The following is an 18216-nucleotide window of genomic DNA, read 5'->3' on the forward strand; positions in this document are numbered from 1 at the left end:
CTGGCCTTTGCCCCCCTCTTTTTCTCTGGGTTGTTAGATGTAACATTTCTCCCCCTCTCCTGTATGGTGAAGTTGTGAATGAGGGTATGAAATTGTGAAAAAGAGACTCATCTTATTCTTATGTTGCTTTTATGAATCACCCAGTTGTCTTCCTGGTGGATGTCTACACTTTGGCACGATTCTGGGATTCAGTTTCCTTATTCGTGATGTTCAGCTTCTCCTGGTCTCTGTGATTCACCTCAAGAGGAAATATCTGGAGTAGAGCCACAGGGCTGATTAGAGGAGGAAGGGACAAAGAGGGCGAAGATAACAGGAGTATTGTTATGAAAGGAAGAAGTGGTGATACAGGGCTGTGGGGTGTAAATAAAATCACCCAGGCCTCTTCTCACTTGGAAAAGAGTGAATTTGGGCACTGGCCTCATCTAAGAGGACACTGAGGTATTGGGAGTTAATCTGAGAATAACACCCTAGCTAGTTTGAGTTCAGCAGTCTGTATGTTTAAGTTACTCTTAGTTTCTATTAACCTCAGTGACCCTGCTTTCCCCCTTGGTTTCAGGGCTTTGTGGCGGTGAAGAAACTTAATAGGTCGAAATTAATAATATAATTTACTAAGCATCTCTTGTACTTTCATATGTCATGTTATCCTCACTGAAGCCTCTTACAAAAAATTTAGAGTCCAGTAAAAATTTTCTTCTTAAACAATCTTATAGACTAATGAAAAGAAAAATGGAACACTTAAGACATTTTTAGAATTGTTATTTTAGAGCTGAAAGTGACTCTAGAGATTGTCTGGTCTGATCCTGTCTTATAGATGAGGGATTGAGGTCTAGAGTGAGGAAAAGACTTGCTGAAAGTCATTCAGGTAGCTAGGGATAGTATGGATCCTGATAAGCACAGGTGTGACATGGAGGGTCCCGGAATAGAGATTCTCACATATAATTTTCTGAGACATCAGGGAAGCCTCTAAACTTTTTTTTTTTTTTTTTTGTGGTTAGTCAGTCATCAGTGGCTGATTGCCTCAATTACCTCTAAGTCTCTTGGCTGTGGTTAGGAGACCCAGACTGGCCTCCTGCCTTCTCCAAGATTATGTTTTAGACTTAAGTTAGTCTAAATTGAGTCTCAGCAGCTGGAGATTACAGGGTGCAAAAGATCTTTGACTGGAGATGGGGAATCAGTGGGAGGCTTTCTAGTTAGAGCCACAGCTTAAGTCAAATTTCAGGTTTGTGCTATGAGATTTGTTGTCTTTCAATATGGCCGAGGGAAATCAATGTATGCCGTTATCATTGTGATGGCTCTCCTGCAATTGTCTTTGGCCTGGTGCAGTAAAATAGGGTTTGTTTCAGTTTCATCTATTTCTACCAGTTCTCTTTTTCTAATTTCTTTCTGCATTCTTCACAGTTCTATCAGGCTTTTTCCTTCTAAATACTCTCTGTCAGACTCTCAGAGCTACTGTAGATTTTGGGAGGAGGAATTAGAACGTGAGCTGTGACCTACAAGTCAATTTCCCCAGGTGGATTAACTCCTCTGCAAGCCGCAGAGGGGCCTCCTCATTCCAGCAATCTGGCCAGCCTGACTGACTCATAGCCTTTGGGGCAGGGGAGGAGGTAGGGGCCAGTATTTCTTGGGCTAGTGAAGAATTGCCTGAGCCTTCGCAGTTTAGGCAGGGGAGGCAGGAGCCCCTGGGGTGGGCTAGTCACCTGGACTGGGGATCCCTGGGCAGATGTGGAGGCAGCTGGAAAGGTGGCACCGCACTTGGGTTGCTGGAGCTGTGCTGTTCCTAGGAGACGGAGGAGCAGAAAGCCTGCGGGGGAGGGGGAGCAAGTGGGTTGCTGCTTTTAGCAGCTGAAAGGGCTGCAGGGAGCTCTGGGTAAGACATTTTCTGCTGCTGCTGCTGCTTCTGCGGTAGAAGCTGCCGCTAGTAAGTCAGAGGAAGGAGGATCGAGAGGGAGGAGGCTTCATTTGCAGCCATGCTGAATCACTGTTGCTGATCAGATCTCCTGCTGGTTGGCTGCCAGAACTGAGAACAGAGCTAGGATCTCTGGGTGCATGCACAGTTCAGCAGCTGCCACCCCCGCTGGGCCTCGCACAATGGAGGGTGAAAGGTATGTATGTATGTGTGTGTTGTGTTGTGAGTATGTGTACGTGTGTTAGAGAACGTGTGCTCGCAGGGCGGCCACCAGCTTTTGTGCTTGTTTGGCTAGGCAGGGTCTGAAGACCTGGGCAGGTCTGAAGACCTGATGGATCCCAGCGGGCGGCAGAGTGGAGCAGGGAAGCCCCTTTCTCCAGGGATCCAGCTTCCGCAAAGGCAGGTCTGGGTTTTCTGGGCAACGTAGCACCCTGAAAGAGGGGACTGGCTGGTGTTTGGGGAATAGTTTCAGCATGAACTGAATCAGAATTGCCTTTCTCAGGCAGCTTCAAGGAGGCGTTTTCCCTTTCCTGGCTACTTTCCCGGGGTGTTTTTTTCTTTGATGGTTTTTTGTTTTTTGTTTTTTTTTGTTTTTTTTTTTTTTTTTTAATGTCATAGCAGGACTGGTATGGCATAAAATGATTGCATTTTCATACTGAAGTGCTCAAATCTTCAGCAACCATGTCATGTTGATGTCTTTTCTAAAAGTGCGTATGTGCTTGTATACATACACAAGTTCAAGTAAGATGGAGAGAAACCTCTCAGATGACATTTGCTATGAACTGGCTTTCATTTGCATTGAAAAGTTTATAAATTATACTGGAAGGTGTGTGCTTAAGAGGAGTTCTGGCTCCTTCCATCAGGGGTTTCTTATGAAATAGGATTCAGCAGAAGGGAATTTAAGTACTTCTGTCGAGCTGGATCTGTCTATCAAGGGTTTGTTTCCTGGCAGGCACATGCATATAAATTTTAAACTATTATCGGAGGATCTGATTCTTTCATTGTAAAGGTGCTTAGTGCACCGCAAGGGTGGGTCATTCCACTATGCGCTAAAACATCTTGTGTTGTGCCAGCCTCTTTATTCTGTGCATCCGCGGCTGGTAGAGAACAAGGCTTGCCATTTTCTTTGAGGTGAGAAGACGGCAGGTCAGACCGTGGAAACGCACTGCTGAGGGGAGTCTGGCTGCTGCTCTGAGTTGCCGGTTTGATGCAGATGGTAACTGGCTGGTTAAATGGTAACAGATTTAACTAAATCAACATTGTCTGGAGAGTACCTCAATAAACACTTTTCTTTGCACGGATTGTCCCAGCTCTTGCATCTCATGGTACAGAATGACGTCATTAAACGTCTCTAAGCTCCATTAGCACTGGCGTGATTGTTGGATGTCCTCTTGTCTGAACAGGCCTCAGGGACTGTGTTTCTTGATGTGACTCCCACAGACAGCATCTGGGACTTTTTAGATTGAGTATGTTGCTGGTGTAGCCTCTCCCAGGGTGTTCTTTGGAGCTTAGTGTTCGGACTCCATGCGGCTTATTTCCTAGGCTTGGGGCAGAGGTGGGTAGTGTCCTCATCTCCTTTTGGTTTGGTAGCTAGCAGAAGGGCAGGGGTGATGTGAATGGAGGTTTAGAGATTCTGGACCAGGCTTATTTTCTTGACCTATGGTATAAAGGGGCTGAAAGGTCCCTGTGAGACTAGCAGCAACAGATCAAAGTACTGCTTCTCAAGCATTTTTGGGTACTTAATGTGTTCCCAGTACTGTGTTCGGAAATATAATGAGTCCTTGCCCTCAAGAAGCTATGTCTTGTTCTTCATCACTCTGGGCCTCAGAGCTGGAATGGCTGATGTCTTTAGCTTTAAAACGCCTGGTTTACGTACATGTTCTTTTGCTTTTCAGTCACTAGAGATAGAGATTAGGCAAGAAATCCAAACTGAGCAGTTTCCAGCTCAGTCATCATGATTATGACATTTCGTTTCCCCTCCAAGTCCAGCTTACCATACCAGGTGTTCATCTTCTGAAGTCTGGCTCCAGTCTCCATTCCCACTGCTTACCCCCAACCCCACCAAGATATCTGTTGGTCTCTTTTATGATCACCCACACTGTACACCATTCCATCCAGCCTCAGATACCTTAGCTTCCAGAGCTTTTGCTTAGAATGTCTTTCCTTTCCTCTTTTCCAAAAGCTATCTATTTATCAAGTTTTAAAATTCTTCTTTATCCAGGAAACCTCAGCTTTTCCAGTCCAGGCTGAGGTTCTTCTGAATTTTAATACCTCTAGTTCGTATCTCATAGCTGGGTACTGAATAATAGGCCCCACCACTAGATCTTTTTGTGCTTTTGTTTCATATATCTTAGAAGTCCTTAAACTTGGAAATAGGTCCTCAAGGACAAGGATGGTGCTTATATCTCTGAATATTCTTCATTGACTGCTGTGTGACTGCATGCCTAGTTGGTGCTGGATAATTATTTGCTAATTAGCTGATAACTTTTGTGGGAAGCTTTGATAACTAAAAGGAAAGTTGGTGAGAGAGGAGATTGAAACCTCTGGCCACTAGGTTCATCCTTGGATATCGGCCTTATTATCTCAGCACGAGTAATTGACCCCATGGAATGCTTTGACGCAGGGGGTAAATGGGGCAAGTAGTTTTGTTTTACAAGTGCACTGGAAAACCCAGGGCCAGAGAAGCTGAGTGACTGGCCTAGGATCACATGTCAAACCTCTAGAGACTGGAGGGATCCTGAATCTGGGGCTTGTTCCGCACTTAACATGCTTAAGCTTAATTGGGGCTGTTTTTAAGCATTAAAAATTTTTAGCCAAGAGATTTCTAAGGCTATTAATTGAAAGCATGGGCTTTGGAGTAACAGAGACCTTGCAATGAGTCTACTTAATAAACTGTGTGTGACCTTGAGTGTGTCACGTTTTTTTTCAGAAATAATTTTTCTTTTCAGTGCAAAGGGAGTAATTACAGTGTCTATACCTCATGGAGTTGTGAAGATCAAATGAAGCAATATGTATAAAGCATCTATTACAGTTTTTCTGGCACAGAGTGTAGGTATTCAGGAAATGATAGTTGCTGTTACTGTCGGTACTAGTCTGTTGCCCTGTTGTACCCCATGACTTGTACTGGGATACTAACCAGGGTTTATTTTACGACCTTCCTGTAGTTATCATGCAAAGCAGATTATGTGGGACCATTCCCATGAGAAAATTAGGGAGAGCTTATCAGGTGATCATCTTGCTTCTATTTAAACCAGTGGTCTCCAACCTTTTTGACACCAGGAACTGGTTCTCCTATGAGAATCTAATGCCTGATGATCTGAGGTAGAGCTGAGCTGGTGATGCTAGTACTGGGGAGCAGCTGCAAATACAGATGAAGCTTTGCTGTCTCCCCCGCCACGCATCTCCTGCTGTGTGGCCAGGTTCCTAATAGGCCATAGACCGGTACTGGTCAGTGGCCTGGGGGTTGGGGACCCCTACTCTATAGGACCTTCTGATGCTAAGTTTCCTATTTCCTTCTGTGAAGAATCACTGTGACTTGGTGACACTGTCTTCTGTTTTGTAAAGGAAAGAGACCCTCAGCTAATACCGTGATTGTGTGTGTGTGTATGTGTGTATGTCTGTAGAGCAGATAGACATTGAAGATGGCAGTTGCTCTTGCTATTGGAATTTTATTTCAGTTTTGGAAATCAGCCTTGCAGAGGATTACAATAAATTTCCAACTTATATGAGGTACCTAGAGGAGTCAAATTCATAGAGACAGAAAGTAGAATGGTGGTTGTCAGGGGCTGGGGAGAGGGAGGGACGGGGAGTTACTGTTTAATGGGTACAGAGTTTCAGTTTGGGAAAATGAAAACGTTCTGGAGATGGATGGTGGTGATGGTTGCACAGCAACATAAATATACTTAATGCTGCTAAACTGTACACTTAAAGATGGTTAAAATAGTAAATTTTATGTTACATATATTTAAATTTTCCAGGCCTACTCTTTGGCATACCTGCAAGAGTTGTGGAGTGACAACTTTTGGAACAAGCATCATAAAAAGGGGAACTTGGTTTTCCATTTTTCTTAAAACTGTAGTGGCTTTCCTAATGAGAAACATCAGGATACCCCTGCTTGAGGGGGACACCATGTGCCCAGCATTTTGCTGGGAATTTGTGTGAGCAGTCCCAGAGGGAGGATGGCTCATCCTTAACCAAGGAGAGCTAGCTCTAGCTTCTGGACCTCAGGGAGGGAGCTTTGGAGCTGGAAGAAGCGTATCTTTTTGCCCTTGGTCTAGGAAAAGATAGATCATATTTTCTGAGAAGATATGACTTAGAAAGCCAATGTTCTCTAAATGATGAGTTTTGTAATGCCGGGTAAAATGCTGGCAAGACCCAGGGAGAGCAAACGTTGAGTGCTCCAGTCTTTTCTATCTTCCCAAAGCACGTTGCTGAGACCTCTCCCATCCAGAGAAGTAACAGAGAGAAACTTTTAAATAAATTTTTGGGCATCACTGCTGTCTGAAGTGGATGTGCATTTCATCCACAATAATTGAAGTTAAATTTTCCAGTTTGGATAGAGACTCATGGACATGGACTATAGACTAGTGGTTACTAGAGGACTATAGAGTGTTGGTTACTAGTGGGGTGGAGGGGAGGGGAGGTAAACAGGGTAAAGGGGGTCAAATATGGGAGGCTGGGGGGGGGTGAAGTGGATAAAGGAGATCAAATATATGGTACCTGAAGGAAACTGGACTTTGGGTGGTGAACACACAATAGAATATACAGATATCAAATGATAATGTACACCTGAAAATTATATGATTGTATGAACCAATGTTACCTCAATAAACTTAATTTAAAAAAATTTCCAGTTTGGAAATGCTTTTTGGTAAAGTAAGGTTTTCAACTGCAAATAAACAAAGTCAGTGAAAGGAACCACTAGATTTTGAGTTTTTAGGATCTTGCTTGCTAGGTTTCAGATTGTTGTTATGGATCCAGACAAGAATATTTTGGGTGAGTTTTCTAAAGCAAGTGCTTTGGTGAAATTGGCCATTGTAGAACTGACCTAATTTTTTTCAGTTGCTTGATGAATTCTAAATCTAGGTTGGACTGAAAAGAGGATTAATAAACTATATAAAAAATAAGTTGAACATGCTTTGTTCTTAGATGTTTTCCTATTAAATACGTTCAGTGGTTCTCAGGCTAGAAATCTGTAACTTTTTACAATTTATAAGGATTTTTACAGTCTTAGCACAACTTTTCTAGACTTTTCTTTTTAACTTTCATGAGCCTGTTGCAGCTTCTATCAAAACCACACACATGGAAAAGCTCAGCTCTCCTATTCAAACCAAATAGAAGCTTGGCTTCCAAAATGGACCGTAACAAGGGGTGTGTTTTCTTTTCGTCTTTCTCTCTCCTTGTCTATTTCTGTCTGAACTCAAGCATTTCTCTTATGTTTTACATTTTAACACAGTTCACTTAAGAGTTTTTCCCCACTGGGTTTTGAAGGAAGTGATCTGTGAATTGGACCCGTAGGAATGTGATTAGTAACATACCTGTTCTTGAGCTTGTTTACGAAGGAGCACATTATAAGAATGGCAGCAGCTGCTGGTCAGCTTTGATGAATCATGGTGGAGTTGTGTGAAAATTCCAAATTCAGCACAATGAATAATTTTGACTCTAGTACATGCAGTTTCCCGCAATGAGTGGATTGAAGTAGTGCTATGTCACAGGTCTTAGAGGATTCAGTCATTTTTCATTTGGCCTGGTTTGGCTACACAGTGAAGAAGCTCAGAGAAGACATAAGAAATGAGCCCCCCTTGGCCTAATAGGCCGTGGACATTGTCTCAAGTTAGTGGACATTGCTGTTGAGAGCTTGGGCCTTGGAGTCAGATACAGCTAAGTTTGAATGTCAATTCTCCACTTAGTTATGTAGGACTTTGGGATAAATTTTATTTCAGTGCCTCAGCAGATAATAATATCTACTTTATAGGATTGTTCCGAAGATCAAATGAGATGATGGAGGTAAAGTGCTTTAACATATCATTGGCTTTCAATACATGCTGTTACTATTACTGAGGAGCTGTTGCTTCCTGCTGCATATCTTCCATGTGTTGGTATGGACTATTGCAGGGAATCGTCTGGATGCTGTGAGGCTGAGGGGGCTTCATACCACTGAAAGAGTATAAAGAATATGGGGCTTGGTAGCAGTCTGTGTTTAGGTGGTATTTCTTGATGACAGGATTGCTGCACTATCAAGTCCTGAATCCCGTTGCCTGGACATCTTCAAGTGCTAGGTCCTTCATTAATCCAGAAGGAGAAATCTAAATTAGGTAATTTTGGCCTTGTGCTTCAGGATTGGGATACATGCTAGATCTGCAGTTCACCCAGAGCCCTGTAGGTTCTGGAATCCTGTCTTGTCAGAGTCCCGTTGCTGCCCCGGTTAGGAGGAGAGTCATGCTGATGAACTTGTTGTGAGAATCTAAAGTACAACACTTGGAGTGGCAGTTTGTTAATTTGCTGTGAAAACTATTGTTGGTGAGAGGTTCCTGAGGGCCTGCCATCACTTTCTTGATTCCTGAAAGAGAACATTGGGGGAGTCCAAATTGATCAAAAGGCTACATAGTAAGCTAAGGACTGAGTTATGACATTTGAGCATTACAAGCTCCACAACAGGGATCCAACCTGAGGCTGAACCAGACGACTATGTCTGATAAATCATTTTCTTTCCTAGGTAGTGGGGAATGACCAAGGTCTTTCTCTGTCCAGTATTTTTTTTTCACTTTCCCTTTCTAAAAGATATTTTTTGTTGAGGGATTTAAATGCATTTGATATAGTCTTACTCCAGTTCAGAGTTGCTTTGCCTTTTTTCAGGTATCTTTCTTCTGTCTCACCTGTGGCTTGAACATACTGTGCCCAGGCCCTATGTATGTGGCCCAGTATCAGCTCACATTGCCTGACTTTATTTGCATCTCTTGAAGCCTTTTAGAGGCGATGTAGTTCATAACCCTCAGCAGCATTTTTAAGACTCCGCTTTTCTTTCCTCCCCTTTCTCTCACACCCTGGATGCTCTGGAGCTCCTTATCTGGCAGATCCCCCAAACACTTCTGCACAGTCAGCCTGCTCAGAGGCTCTTCTGTCTCCTGCTTTGCTGACATGCTTTCTTTCTAGTGTCCTTTTCTTTCCATTCACTGCCTGAATTCTCCTCAGCAATGGGAAGAGCTCAAGAACTGACACATTAAAAAACAACTCTTCTTCCTTCCCTCTTCTCTAATAGATGCTGGCTTTCTCTTGACTCTCCTCCCCTCCTCCATTCCTCCTGATTCTGTATCACAAAAGCAGGGAACTGGACAGACTAGGGAAGAGCACCCCCCCACTCCCCCACACACTCCTGCCCATGAGGGAGGAACAAGGAGGAAGTTGAGAGGGACAAAGCCGTAATTATTTTAATAAGGGGAAGTGACGAAAGATGGAATAGTTGGTAGTTTTACCTTTTTACTTACCCATGCATTCATTTCCTCAACATTCGTTTATTGAACACCTGTCATATGCCAGGGGCTAAAAATAGAGAAGGAAATAAGACACCATCCTGGTTCTCATAGAGACCAAAGTCTAGGGTTGGCAGTGGTGTGCTGGAGCCAGCATTCACCCACTTGTGAGAGCTGCTTGTTAAATTTTCAGGAATTCTGTGTCAGTTTTTAAATTTAGCCCTTATTAAAAATTAAATTATGTAATTATATTAAAAACAAGTATAATAAATACTCAAAACTCATCACTTCCTTATAATTTTACGATGATCTATGCCTCTTAGATTGTCTCTTATATATCTGTATATTTGAAATATTATATGGCGATATAATAATGTGCTACTACTACACATCGCTTTCCAACTCCACATACTCAGTGACGTTGCATTTGAAATCTGCCATAGTGGGAATATTTACACCATGGAAATTGTCAAATGTTACAAATCAGGGCTCCCCTCCTTACAATCAATTGTTAAACATTTACCAGCATACCCTGTATGGGGGAGACAGAGAAATACTTTATTATACAGAGGGAAGCACAGAGTACTATGAGAAGAAGAGGGAAATTAATCTAGTGGGTACTGGAGGATGAAGGACCTAGGGGAGGTAGACATAGGGGAGAGTGGGTAGGGGTTAGGACAAAAGAACCCGTGTATTTAGGCAATTTCAAGTATTTAAACACTATAGTAATAAGTCTTCAGGGTGGTGATGGGGTTATGAAGATCCAGGCTAAGTCTCAGATTTATTCTGAATGTGGTGAGGAACCAGTGAGAAGTTTCACTTAGACTATCCCTTGCTCACACTGACATTCTGTAAAGATCACTCTGGAGTCTGGGAGGAGGTTATCCTAGTAATCCAGACAAGAGATTATGATGGCCTGGACTGAGGTTGTGGTAGCAGTGACTGTGAGAAGGGAATGTAGTGGAGATATATTAAAAGACTTAGGATAGGTCGGACTTCTGGCTGTATGTGAGGGGTGTAAGAAAGAGAGGGAAGAAGATATCAAGGATGACATCCCTGTTTCTGCCTTGGATGGGTGAGTGGGTGGTTGGTTATGCCTTGGAGATAAAGAATACAGAAAGAAGAGTAGGCTCGAGGGAAGGTGGGGAACATCAATTTTGGATATGATGAGTGTGCAAAATTTAAGTGAGGGAGTCAAGGTATTGGATATGTGCATCTGGAATTTAGAGGATGGGGAGGGCAGGAGAAAAAATTGTGGGATGGGGTGTGCCAAGAAAAGAGAGTCTAATATTTAGAACTTATATATTTTTATTTATAAATTTTATAATTAATATTTTGTGTGTATTGATTTATGGTTTAGGTCTATAAATTACCTAATTTAGATTTCTCCTTCTGGATTAATGAAGGACCTGGCACTTGAAGATGCCCAGGCAACAGGATTCAGGACTTGATGGTGCAGCAATCCTGTCATCAAGAAATACCACCTAAACACAGGCTGCTACAAAGCCCTTGTTCCTCAACCTTCCTTCCTTTTATTTTTAATTGTTAGGGTTGAATGCAGTGGTTGGAACAGGCTATCCTCTGCTCTACTGTTGCTTGTAAGGACAAGTGAAAGGTTTTCTGGTCAGAGTTCATTGATGACAAATATGTAATGAGGGCCTACTGTGGGCATGGCTCTATGTTGGGCAGTCTAGGCCCTACAAAGCAATGCTGAATTGAGTGTGAGGTGAACGGGTGGTTAGATGGGTACCATGAAAAGATAAACACAGGGCAATATTCTATGTGCCAATTGAGTTATAGGCCAGAAATACCGTGAGAATTTAGGAAAGGCAGAGATCATTTAGGACTAAAGTATTCAGAGGTCTTTAAAGGAGACCAGACTTATCTTAGAAGAACAGCTATTTAGAGTATAATGCAAGAATAGGGAGGGGAATCTGTTTGTAGTGGATGGTTCAACTGCTCATTACGTAATAGGTACTCAGTAATTATTGAAATAAGTGAGAGGTAAGGCTAGCATTTATATTCAGTCCAGGCTAAGGACGGTCATGGATAATAGGCAAGAATCATGTTTTTATACTGTAGGCTTATGACTTTTCAGCTTTCTAGCTATAGAGTCCTTTGAAAGGACATTGCATGTGGATATGCAATATGTAGAACAAATGGACGCAGAGGGCTGTGACTGAGCCTCCAGCTTATAATTCTCATGGGCCCTGAAGAGACCTGTGGACAGTGAGAATCTTGCAGATGTGATCAGAGTGACTTTTTAGAAAGATCAGTTTATCAGTATTGTACAGGAAGCATTTGGAAGGAGAGCATCTAGAATGGGGAGCAGCTGGTAGGAGGCCACTGTACTGATCTAGGCCAAGAGAAGCAGAGAGCCCAGGAAGGGCGGGTCAGTTATGTTCATCTTACTTATGTGTATGGCTTTTGACTGCCTCACATGTGTAACTTCTTGAATGGCATTGTGAGGGTGTGAATTATGTCTGAGCCAACATTGAATACTCTTTTCCTGTGTGTTGTTAAAAGGTTGTTGGCCTTTTTACCTGCTAGGCTAGAAGAATTATGTATTGTAGTGGTTTTATCATGGCACCAGTGGTAGTTCATATAAATATGTTTAATAATAACAGGACAGTGTATGAAATTAATTAAATTATTGGGACAGATATGTGGTGGTTTGACAAAGTTAACTAGATGTGCCCTGAATCTGCCGCAGATTATGTGGGAAATTGCTTTGATAAACATTTCTTTACGATTATATAGGAAAGAGCAAGGATTCTGGCTGGTCCATACTTTCTCACAACGTCTATTATTGGTGACCCCTTTGAATCTTAAATGTGGCTCAACTTAAATGTTCCTGAAACTCTAGACATCTGAGCACAGGTGAAGACTCAGTTTTTTGTTCAGCATCCAGAGCCTCAGATCTGGTGGGAGGGGCACATATAAATTAACATTGATTGTGGAGATAATTTGGTAGGCTTCATACCTCTTGCCAGATCATGACACCCTGAAGACTGAATTACTTCATTTGGGCTGGGTGAGAGTTCTTGAAGTTTGGTGTGGTTTTAATAGGGGCTGACGCTTAAGGGCGGGTTGAAGCTGGAGTCAGTCATTACTCTTGGAGAAATCAACCACTTTTTGCATGGAATAAAGGCATTTATTGATAAACATTGTCAGCAGAAAACATCTTGTGGCTGAGTCTGCCTCCAGAAGGGGTGTGTGTGTGTGTGTGTGTGTGTGTGTGTGGGTGTGTGTGTGTGTGTGAGAGAGAGAGAGAGAGAGAGAGAGAGTGTGTATGCGTGGGGTGGGGGTGGGGGGGGAGAGAGAGAGAGAGAGAGAGAGAGAGAGAGAGAGAGAGAGAGAGAGAGAGAGAGAGAGAGAGATATTTTGGCTGGGACCTGGATAGGGTGAAAAGCATGCTCTTAGACCTTGAACTTGAACAAGAGAGGGGAACATACTTCAGTGTGGTCTGTGTTTCACAGGTGGGGAGGGGAATCCTTCAGCCTTGTCTAGGATCAAGAACTGAGCATGTTGGGATTGGACCTTGAGAGAGAGAGGACGTGGACTATCTATTGGGAATTAACTAGTTAAGATCTAGTATAAATGGAGGGAGAAAGGTTTAGGGAAGGGAATGGCGGAATCTAGCAATTCTGTGCCTGAGCATGTAATGCTAGGCTGTGGGGTGTGTGTGTGTCTGTGTCCTTCTGTGCGCTCATGTATGTATGTACTGTATTGCTGGGGGGTATAGACTGTGGTGGAAATAACTTGGATTGATTCAAATCAAGGACACCTGAGCTGAGATCTCATCTCTGCCACTTAAAATCTCTGTGACCTTGTACAAGATTTTAACTTCTCTGAGTCCTCAGGATCCTGTTTTCCTTAACTTCCTGCTCCCTGGAAGGTCAGTGAAGTTCTAAGAAGCTTGTATATTCCAGGAACCAGGACTCCATTCCAGGCTTCCCGTATCTTCACAGAGAAGAGCAAGGGAAGATAGAGACCTTGGGTTCCTTCTGATGTTAAGCCTTGCCTTTGCATCAAGGGTGGAAAGGACTCTGGAGAGAATGGGGAAACCAGATGTCCTTTCCCTAGCCAGCTCATGGTCAGCAACTTGTTCTTTCAGGGAGGCTTTAGGGTGAATTGCATTTTGTTGAACTTTAATCCTCTGATAATAGGCAATCTATGTTTGAGATCTTTTGGTAAACACACATTGTATTGACAGGGATTTATCATTATCTGACCATTCTGGAAGGCCAGGAAAGTGTAAAGAGCAACACAACAAGGAAGACCAAGCCTTTGTGGTTACTAGTCATGCTAGAGATTTTTGTCAATGCTTCCAAAATGGGTCTCTTTGGTCTACCGTCTATTCCATATGTGTGAAATGGAACTAGCGATATCTGTCCACTGGGCTTTTATGAGATCTTATCTTATTAATTCCCTGTTAAAAACCTTCAGTGGTTCTCTGATGGATAAAAAATTATAATTTTCTTGATTTTTAAATCTGAAGACATTTATAATGAATATTTGTGCAATGTTTTACAGTTTCTAGGTTTATTCCAGGAATGCAAGTATGGTTTAGTATTAGAAAATTCATTAATATCATTTACCACATTAAAAAATAAAGGGAAAAATCCATATGATTATCTCATTAGAGTCACAAAAACATTTGACAAAATTCAATATAAATTCATGATTAAAAAAGTAAGATACTAGGGAATTTTTTCAATTTAATGAAGGACATCTACAGAAATCTTGCAGAAAACATACACAATTGGAAAACATTAGAAACATCTTTAAAATCAGGAAGATGATAGAAATATTCATTAGCACACTTTCTGTTCAACATTGTGTGGCCATCCTAGCCAGTGTAGAATTTCTTTCAAACAAGAAATTAGAGCCCAAAGCATTGGAAAGAAGGGGAAAAAAAAATACCCTCTGGCATTATATGTGGGTAATATGATTGTTGACAAAGAACACCTGATTAGCTCTTCAGACAAATAGAAATAATGGGAACATTTGGTAAGGTGGCTGGATATAAGATCAGTTTGCAAAAATCAATTGCATTTTATAAATCATAATCAGAAAATATAATTAAAAAAGGACACCATTGCTATTATAAAATAATGAAAACCATAAAATAATTAAGAATAAATTTAATCAAACATGTATAAAGTCCTTATACAGAAAAATATAAAAATTTAAGTGACATTAAAGAGGACCTAAATAAATGGAGAGATATTTCATGTTCATGGATAGGAAGACACTATCAGAGAGATGTCAGTCCAAATTGATTTATAAATCCAATGCAGTTTTTATCAAAATCTCATCAGAGTCTTTCGTGGAACTTGACTAATACTAAAATTTTTATGAAAGAGTGAAGAGACTGGGACAGTCAAGACACATCTGAAGCATAATAATCATATTTGGACTTGCCCTATCAGATATCAGGTCTTATGAAGCCACAGAAACAATGTGTTACTGATAGACAGATAAACTGACCAAAGAAATAGGTTAGAGAATCCAGAAATAGATCCCTGTATATTTGTAACTTTGACACATGAGCTAAGATGGCATGATAGGTGAGTGGGAAAAATAAATATTCAATAAGTAGAACCTATAGGAGAAAATTAGATCCCTATTTCATATCATGACATAAAAATCAACATCAGATAAAACAAGAACTTAAATACTAAAAGCAAAAATGTTAAGCTTTTAGTAGAAAATAGAAATTAATATCTTTCTGGCCCTGGAGTAGGGAAGGGCACTAACCATAAAATAAATTATGTTTGTGAGACTTTTTACATGAAGTATTTCATCTTTACTGGGCACTCTCTCTCCCTGATCACATTTTCTGCTTTGAGATTTTCTTTTTCTACTTAAACACATGATTAATCAGCTGCCTTTGTGTATCTCTTTATATTTATCGTCCTGTGCTCAGCCAACTTCTTTGCACTTGGAATATAAACAGTCCCAAAGTTCAGATGTCCATTGCTTATATTTGCATGCTGAACTGAAAATGGTGAAGGAAGCCAAATGAGGAGTCTGTCATGGTCAGATGAGCTGTGGATCTGGCATGCTTGATTTATCTGAATGTTATAAATCCAAGTATGAGATCTATAGAGACTCTTAGGTCTCTGGAACATTCTGTCAACCACAGCAGCCCCTTTCTCAAGCTAGTTTGCAAGGCTAAGTGGTAGCCTGACCAGAGGGCCATGGACAGAGGGAAAGGCAAAGGAAACTACTTTCATCGTTTAAGAGTTGTGGGCCCCCAAATCTATACAAGTGGATAGGTTTTGTTTTCCTATTAGCAAAACAAAGCTTAGCCTGTTCCAAAGAGTGGTAACTCCAAGGTCCTGACTTAACTGACCATGGAGCTGAATAGTTTCCTCAGTCTGGGGATAAAGTCCTGTCCTTTCCTTGCTCATTCTTTTGATTTTGCTTTCCCACCCTCCATAAGATTGAAACACGTTGATCAAGAGTGTTTGGGCATATAGGTGGCATCCCATAAGGATCTGAATGAGTTGCCTTTGGTACAGAGGATTTTGAGATGATGAGTGACTCTTGCTAGTCACCCTGCTCATTTAGCTCACACAGCCTTTCTTTTCATAACAAATTACAATCCTTTGTTTTTTTATGGGATTATTGTTTCCCAAAAGCTTTCACTCTTGTGCCACTGTTCTCCATACTGTAGCCAATGTGATCTTTGTAAAGTTCAAGTGTGTTCATCTACTTCTTGCCCTACTTCTCTTAAACCTCTTTGATGGCTTCTCATGGTTTCAGAATGAAATCTAAACTCCTTAGCTTTCCTTGTATGATATTTTAAGACTGTTCAATCTTTACCTTTTTCTCTTGATAGTCTTCTCTAGTTTTATTGAACTTCAGTACTTTGAACACACTTGACTCTCCAGGTCTTTGTGCATATTGTTATATTGTTTCCTCTGCCATAATACTCTCCCAACTTCCTTTTTACCTGGCTAATATCTTTTACCTTCAGCGTGCCAGCACTGGGATAGTTGTCCGTCCTCTGTGCTTCTGTACCTCCTTTCCAAGGAATGATAATACTTGGATATGATGGTTAAATGTTTCCTTGGCTTTCTCTTCCACTGAACTCTAAGTTTTGTGAGAGCAGGGTTTGGCTTTGTTAATTGTTGTGTTTCCCTTATTTAAACATAGTGCTTGACACATAGTAGGCTTCATTAGATGTTTGTTGTATGAGCTAACATCCCTGTGAATTGAGTGGCATAATGCCTAGCCTCGCCTAACTCCCTATCCCTCTAGAGGATGGAGAGATGGAGGGTAAGGACCTCATACAAGTGTTTGGTGGGACAGGCTGAGCTAGGACCTGGTTTCCTTCCTCCAGAGAAATGCACTTTTCATTGGAAGATCTTTCAGGAATGCTTGACTCACTGCATTCCTTTCCTGCTGGGCCTGTAGTTAAGAGAACAGGCTGACAGAGATGCCCCTGGTGGGTGGGCAAATGCATGGACTTGTGGCAGTGGACGAATGGGTTTACCAACATGTGATCTTCTTTTTCCCTTCCCACTCCCTTCCTGTTCACAGCATCAAGCTGAGCTCCCAGGCCCCAGTACAGGCTGGGGATGATGAGAAGAACCAGAGGACGATCACTGTCAATCCTGCCCACATGGGGAAGGCATTCAAGGTTATGAATGAACTGCGGAGGTACTTTTCGTATTTTACCTGTGCCTTTTTGGAAGGAACTTGCTGGGTGAGAGTCATTAGGGACTGAGAAGTCAGGATACTGCCTCCTAATGAATTCTAGCTCTTCCCCACCCACTCTCAAACAATCATTTGGCTTCCCCTCTCAAACTCTGATTGAGACAGAATGTCTTTCTGAAATCTCTCTTTTCTTTGTATTTAACACCTATCATTTTAGCGCTGAATCACAGGGGAAAAATCCTTTATCGTTACAGAAGTTCTGTTCATAAACTTGATTTCAAACTGAACCGGCTGCTTGAAGTCCAATAATAGAATGATTGCAACACCTACACACAATTGCAGATTAAAGATTGTGGATGCCAAGTATTTTCTTTTGGCCTTCCTGTCATTCCTTGGTGAACTTAGCTTGTCAAGACAGCCACACGAATGGAAGAATACCTAGCTTCTAAAATACAATTTAACTCTTTAAAGAAAGAAATGAAATACAAACATACTCATTCTTGCTGAGCTAAATGGTAATGGTGTGCAAGCTATTTGTAAGGCCAGTGTGCATGTTTGATGAGCTTGTTGCAAGAGAGGTTCAAAGCCCTGAACATGGTTTTTTGTACAAAGGCTTGTGCACCCAATCTCTTCCTTTCCAGAGAGCTCAGAAGTTTCCTTTGCTCATGCCATTATTTACTGTATATTTTACCCTACTTTGAGCTGTAATTGTTTATCTCTTTTCTTCACTGTAGCTCATGAATTCCCTGAGGGCAGAGACAACTTCTGAATCATTTTAATTTCTAGCATCTGGTACTTCATAGGAACTTTGAGTCATTCACCAAAGATGCACAGAGGCACTGGCTAGGCTCTGGGATGGGTGAATGGGGATATGAGATAAAAAATGTAAATAGGTCAGTGAATATGGTTTTCTACAGTACCTTTAGGTGTTTTATGGAAGAGGAATGCATTAGGAACCTGCTGTGTGGTAGGTGTGCAATAATTATTTGTTTCTTAAAGGGTGCTATGGAAGCAAGTATGTCAAACTGCAGCTTTGGAGAATACTTCTTAATGCTTCAGCTATTTTTTTTATGGTGCCATTGGTTAACAAAATCCAATGAGCTAACACTTGTGTGTGTGTGTGTGTGTGTGTGTGTGTGTGTGTGTGTGTATTGCATTGTATGTTTACCA

At 41.5% G+C, this 18216-nt stretch overlaps 1 protein-coding gene across 23 annotated transcripts in view; it reads left to right on the forward strand.

Annotated features, from left to right (window-relative positions):
• KLHL3 (kelch like family member 3) overlaps nucleotides 1-18216 on the forward strand; it is a 228709-nt gene that overhangs the window by 113581 nt on the left and 96912 nt on the right. For 10 of the 23 annotated variants that reach the window (XM_016160622.2, XM_016160625.2, XM_016160623.2 and 7 more), the window contains one exon: nucleotides 16930-17049. The exons of 3 other annotated variants lie outside the window; for them this stretch is intronic. In XM_016160622.2, coding sequence (XP_016016108.1) covers nucleotides 16930-17049 — 120 coding nt within the window. Of the gene's footprint in view, nucleotides 1-1004; nucleotides 2103-2143; nucleotides 2306-4854; nucleotides 4955-16929; nucleotides 17050-18216 lie in introns of those variants that run through there. 10 more of the 23 variants (XM_036224123.1, XM_036224125.1, XR_004951879.1 and 7 more) reach the window with 8 other exon arrangements.

The sequence above is a fragment of the Rousettus aegyptiacus genome, unplaced genomic scaffold (genome assembly GCF_014176215.1).
Source record: "Rousettus aegyptiacus isolate mRouAeg1 unplaced genomic scaffold, mRouAeg1.p scaffold_m13_p_7, whole genome shotgun sequence".
NCBI lineage: Eukaryota > Metazoa > Chordata > Mammalia > Chiroptera > Pteropodidae > Rousettus > Rousettus aegyptiacus.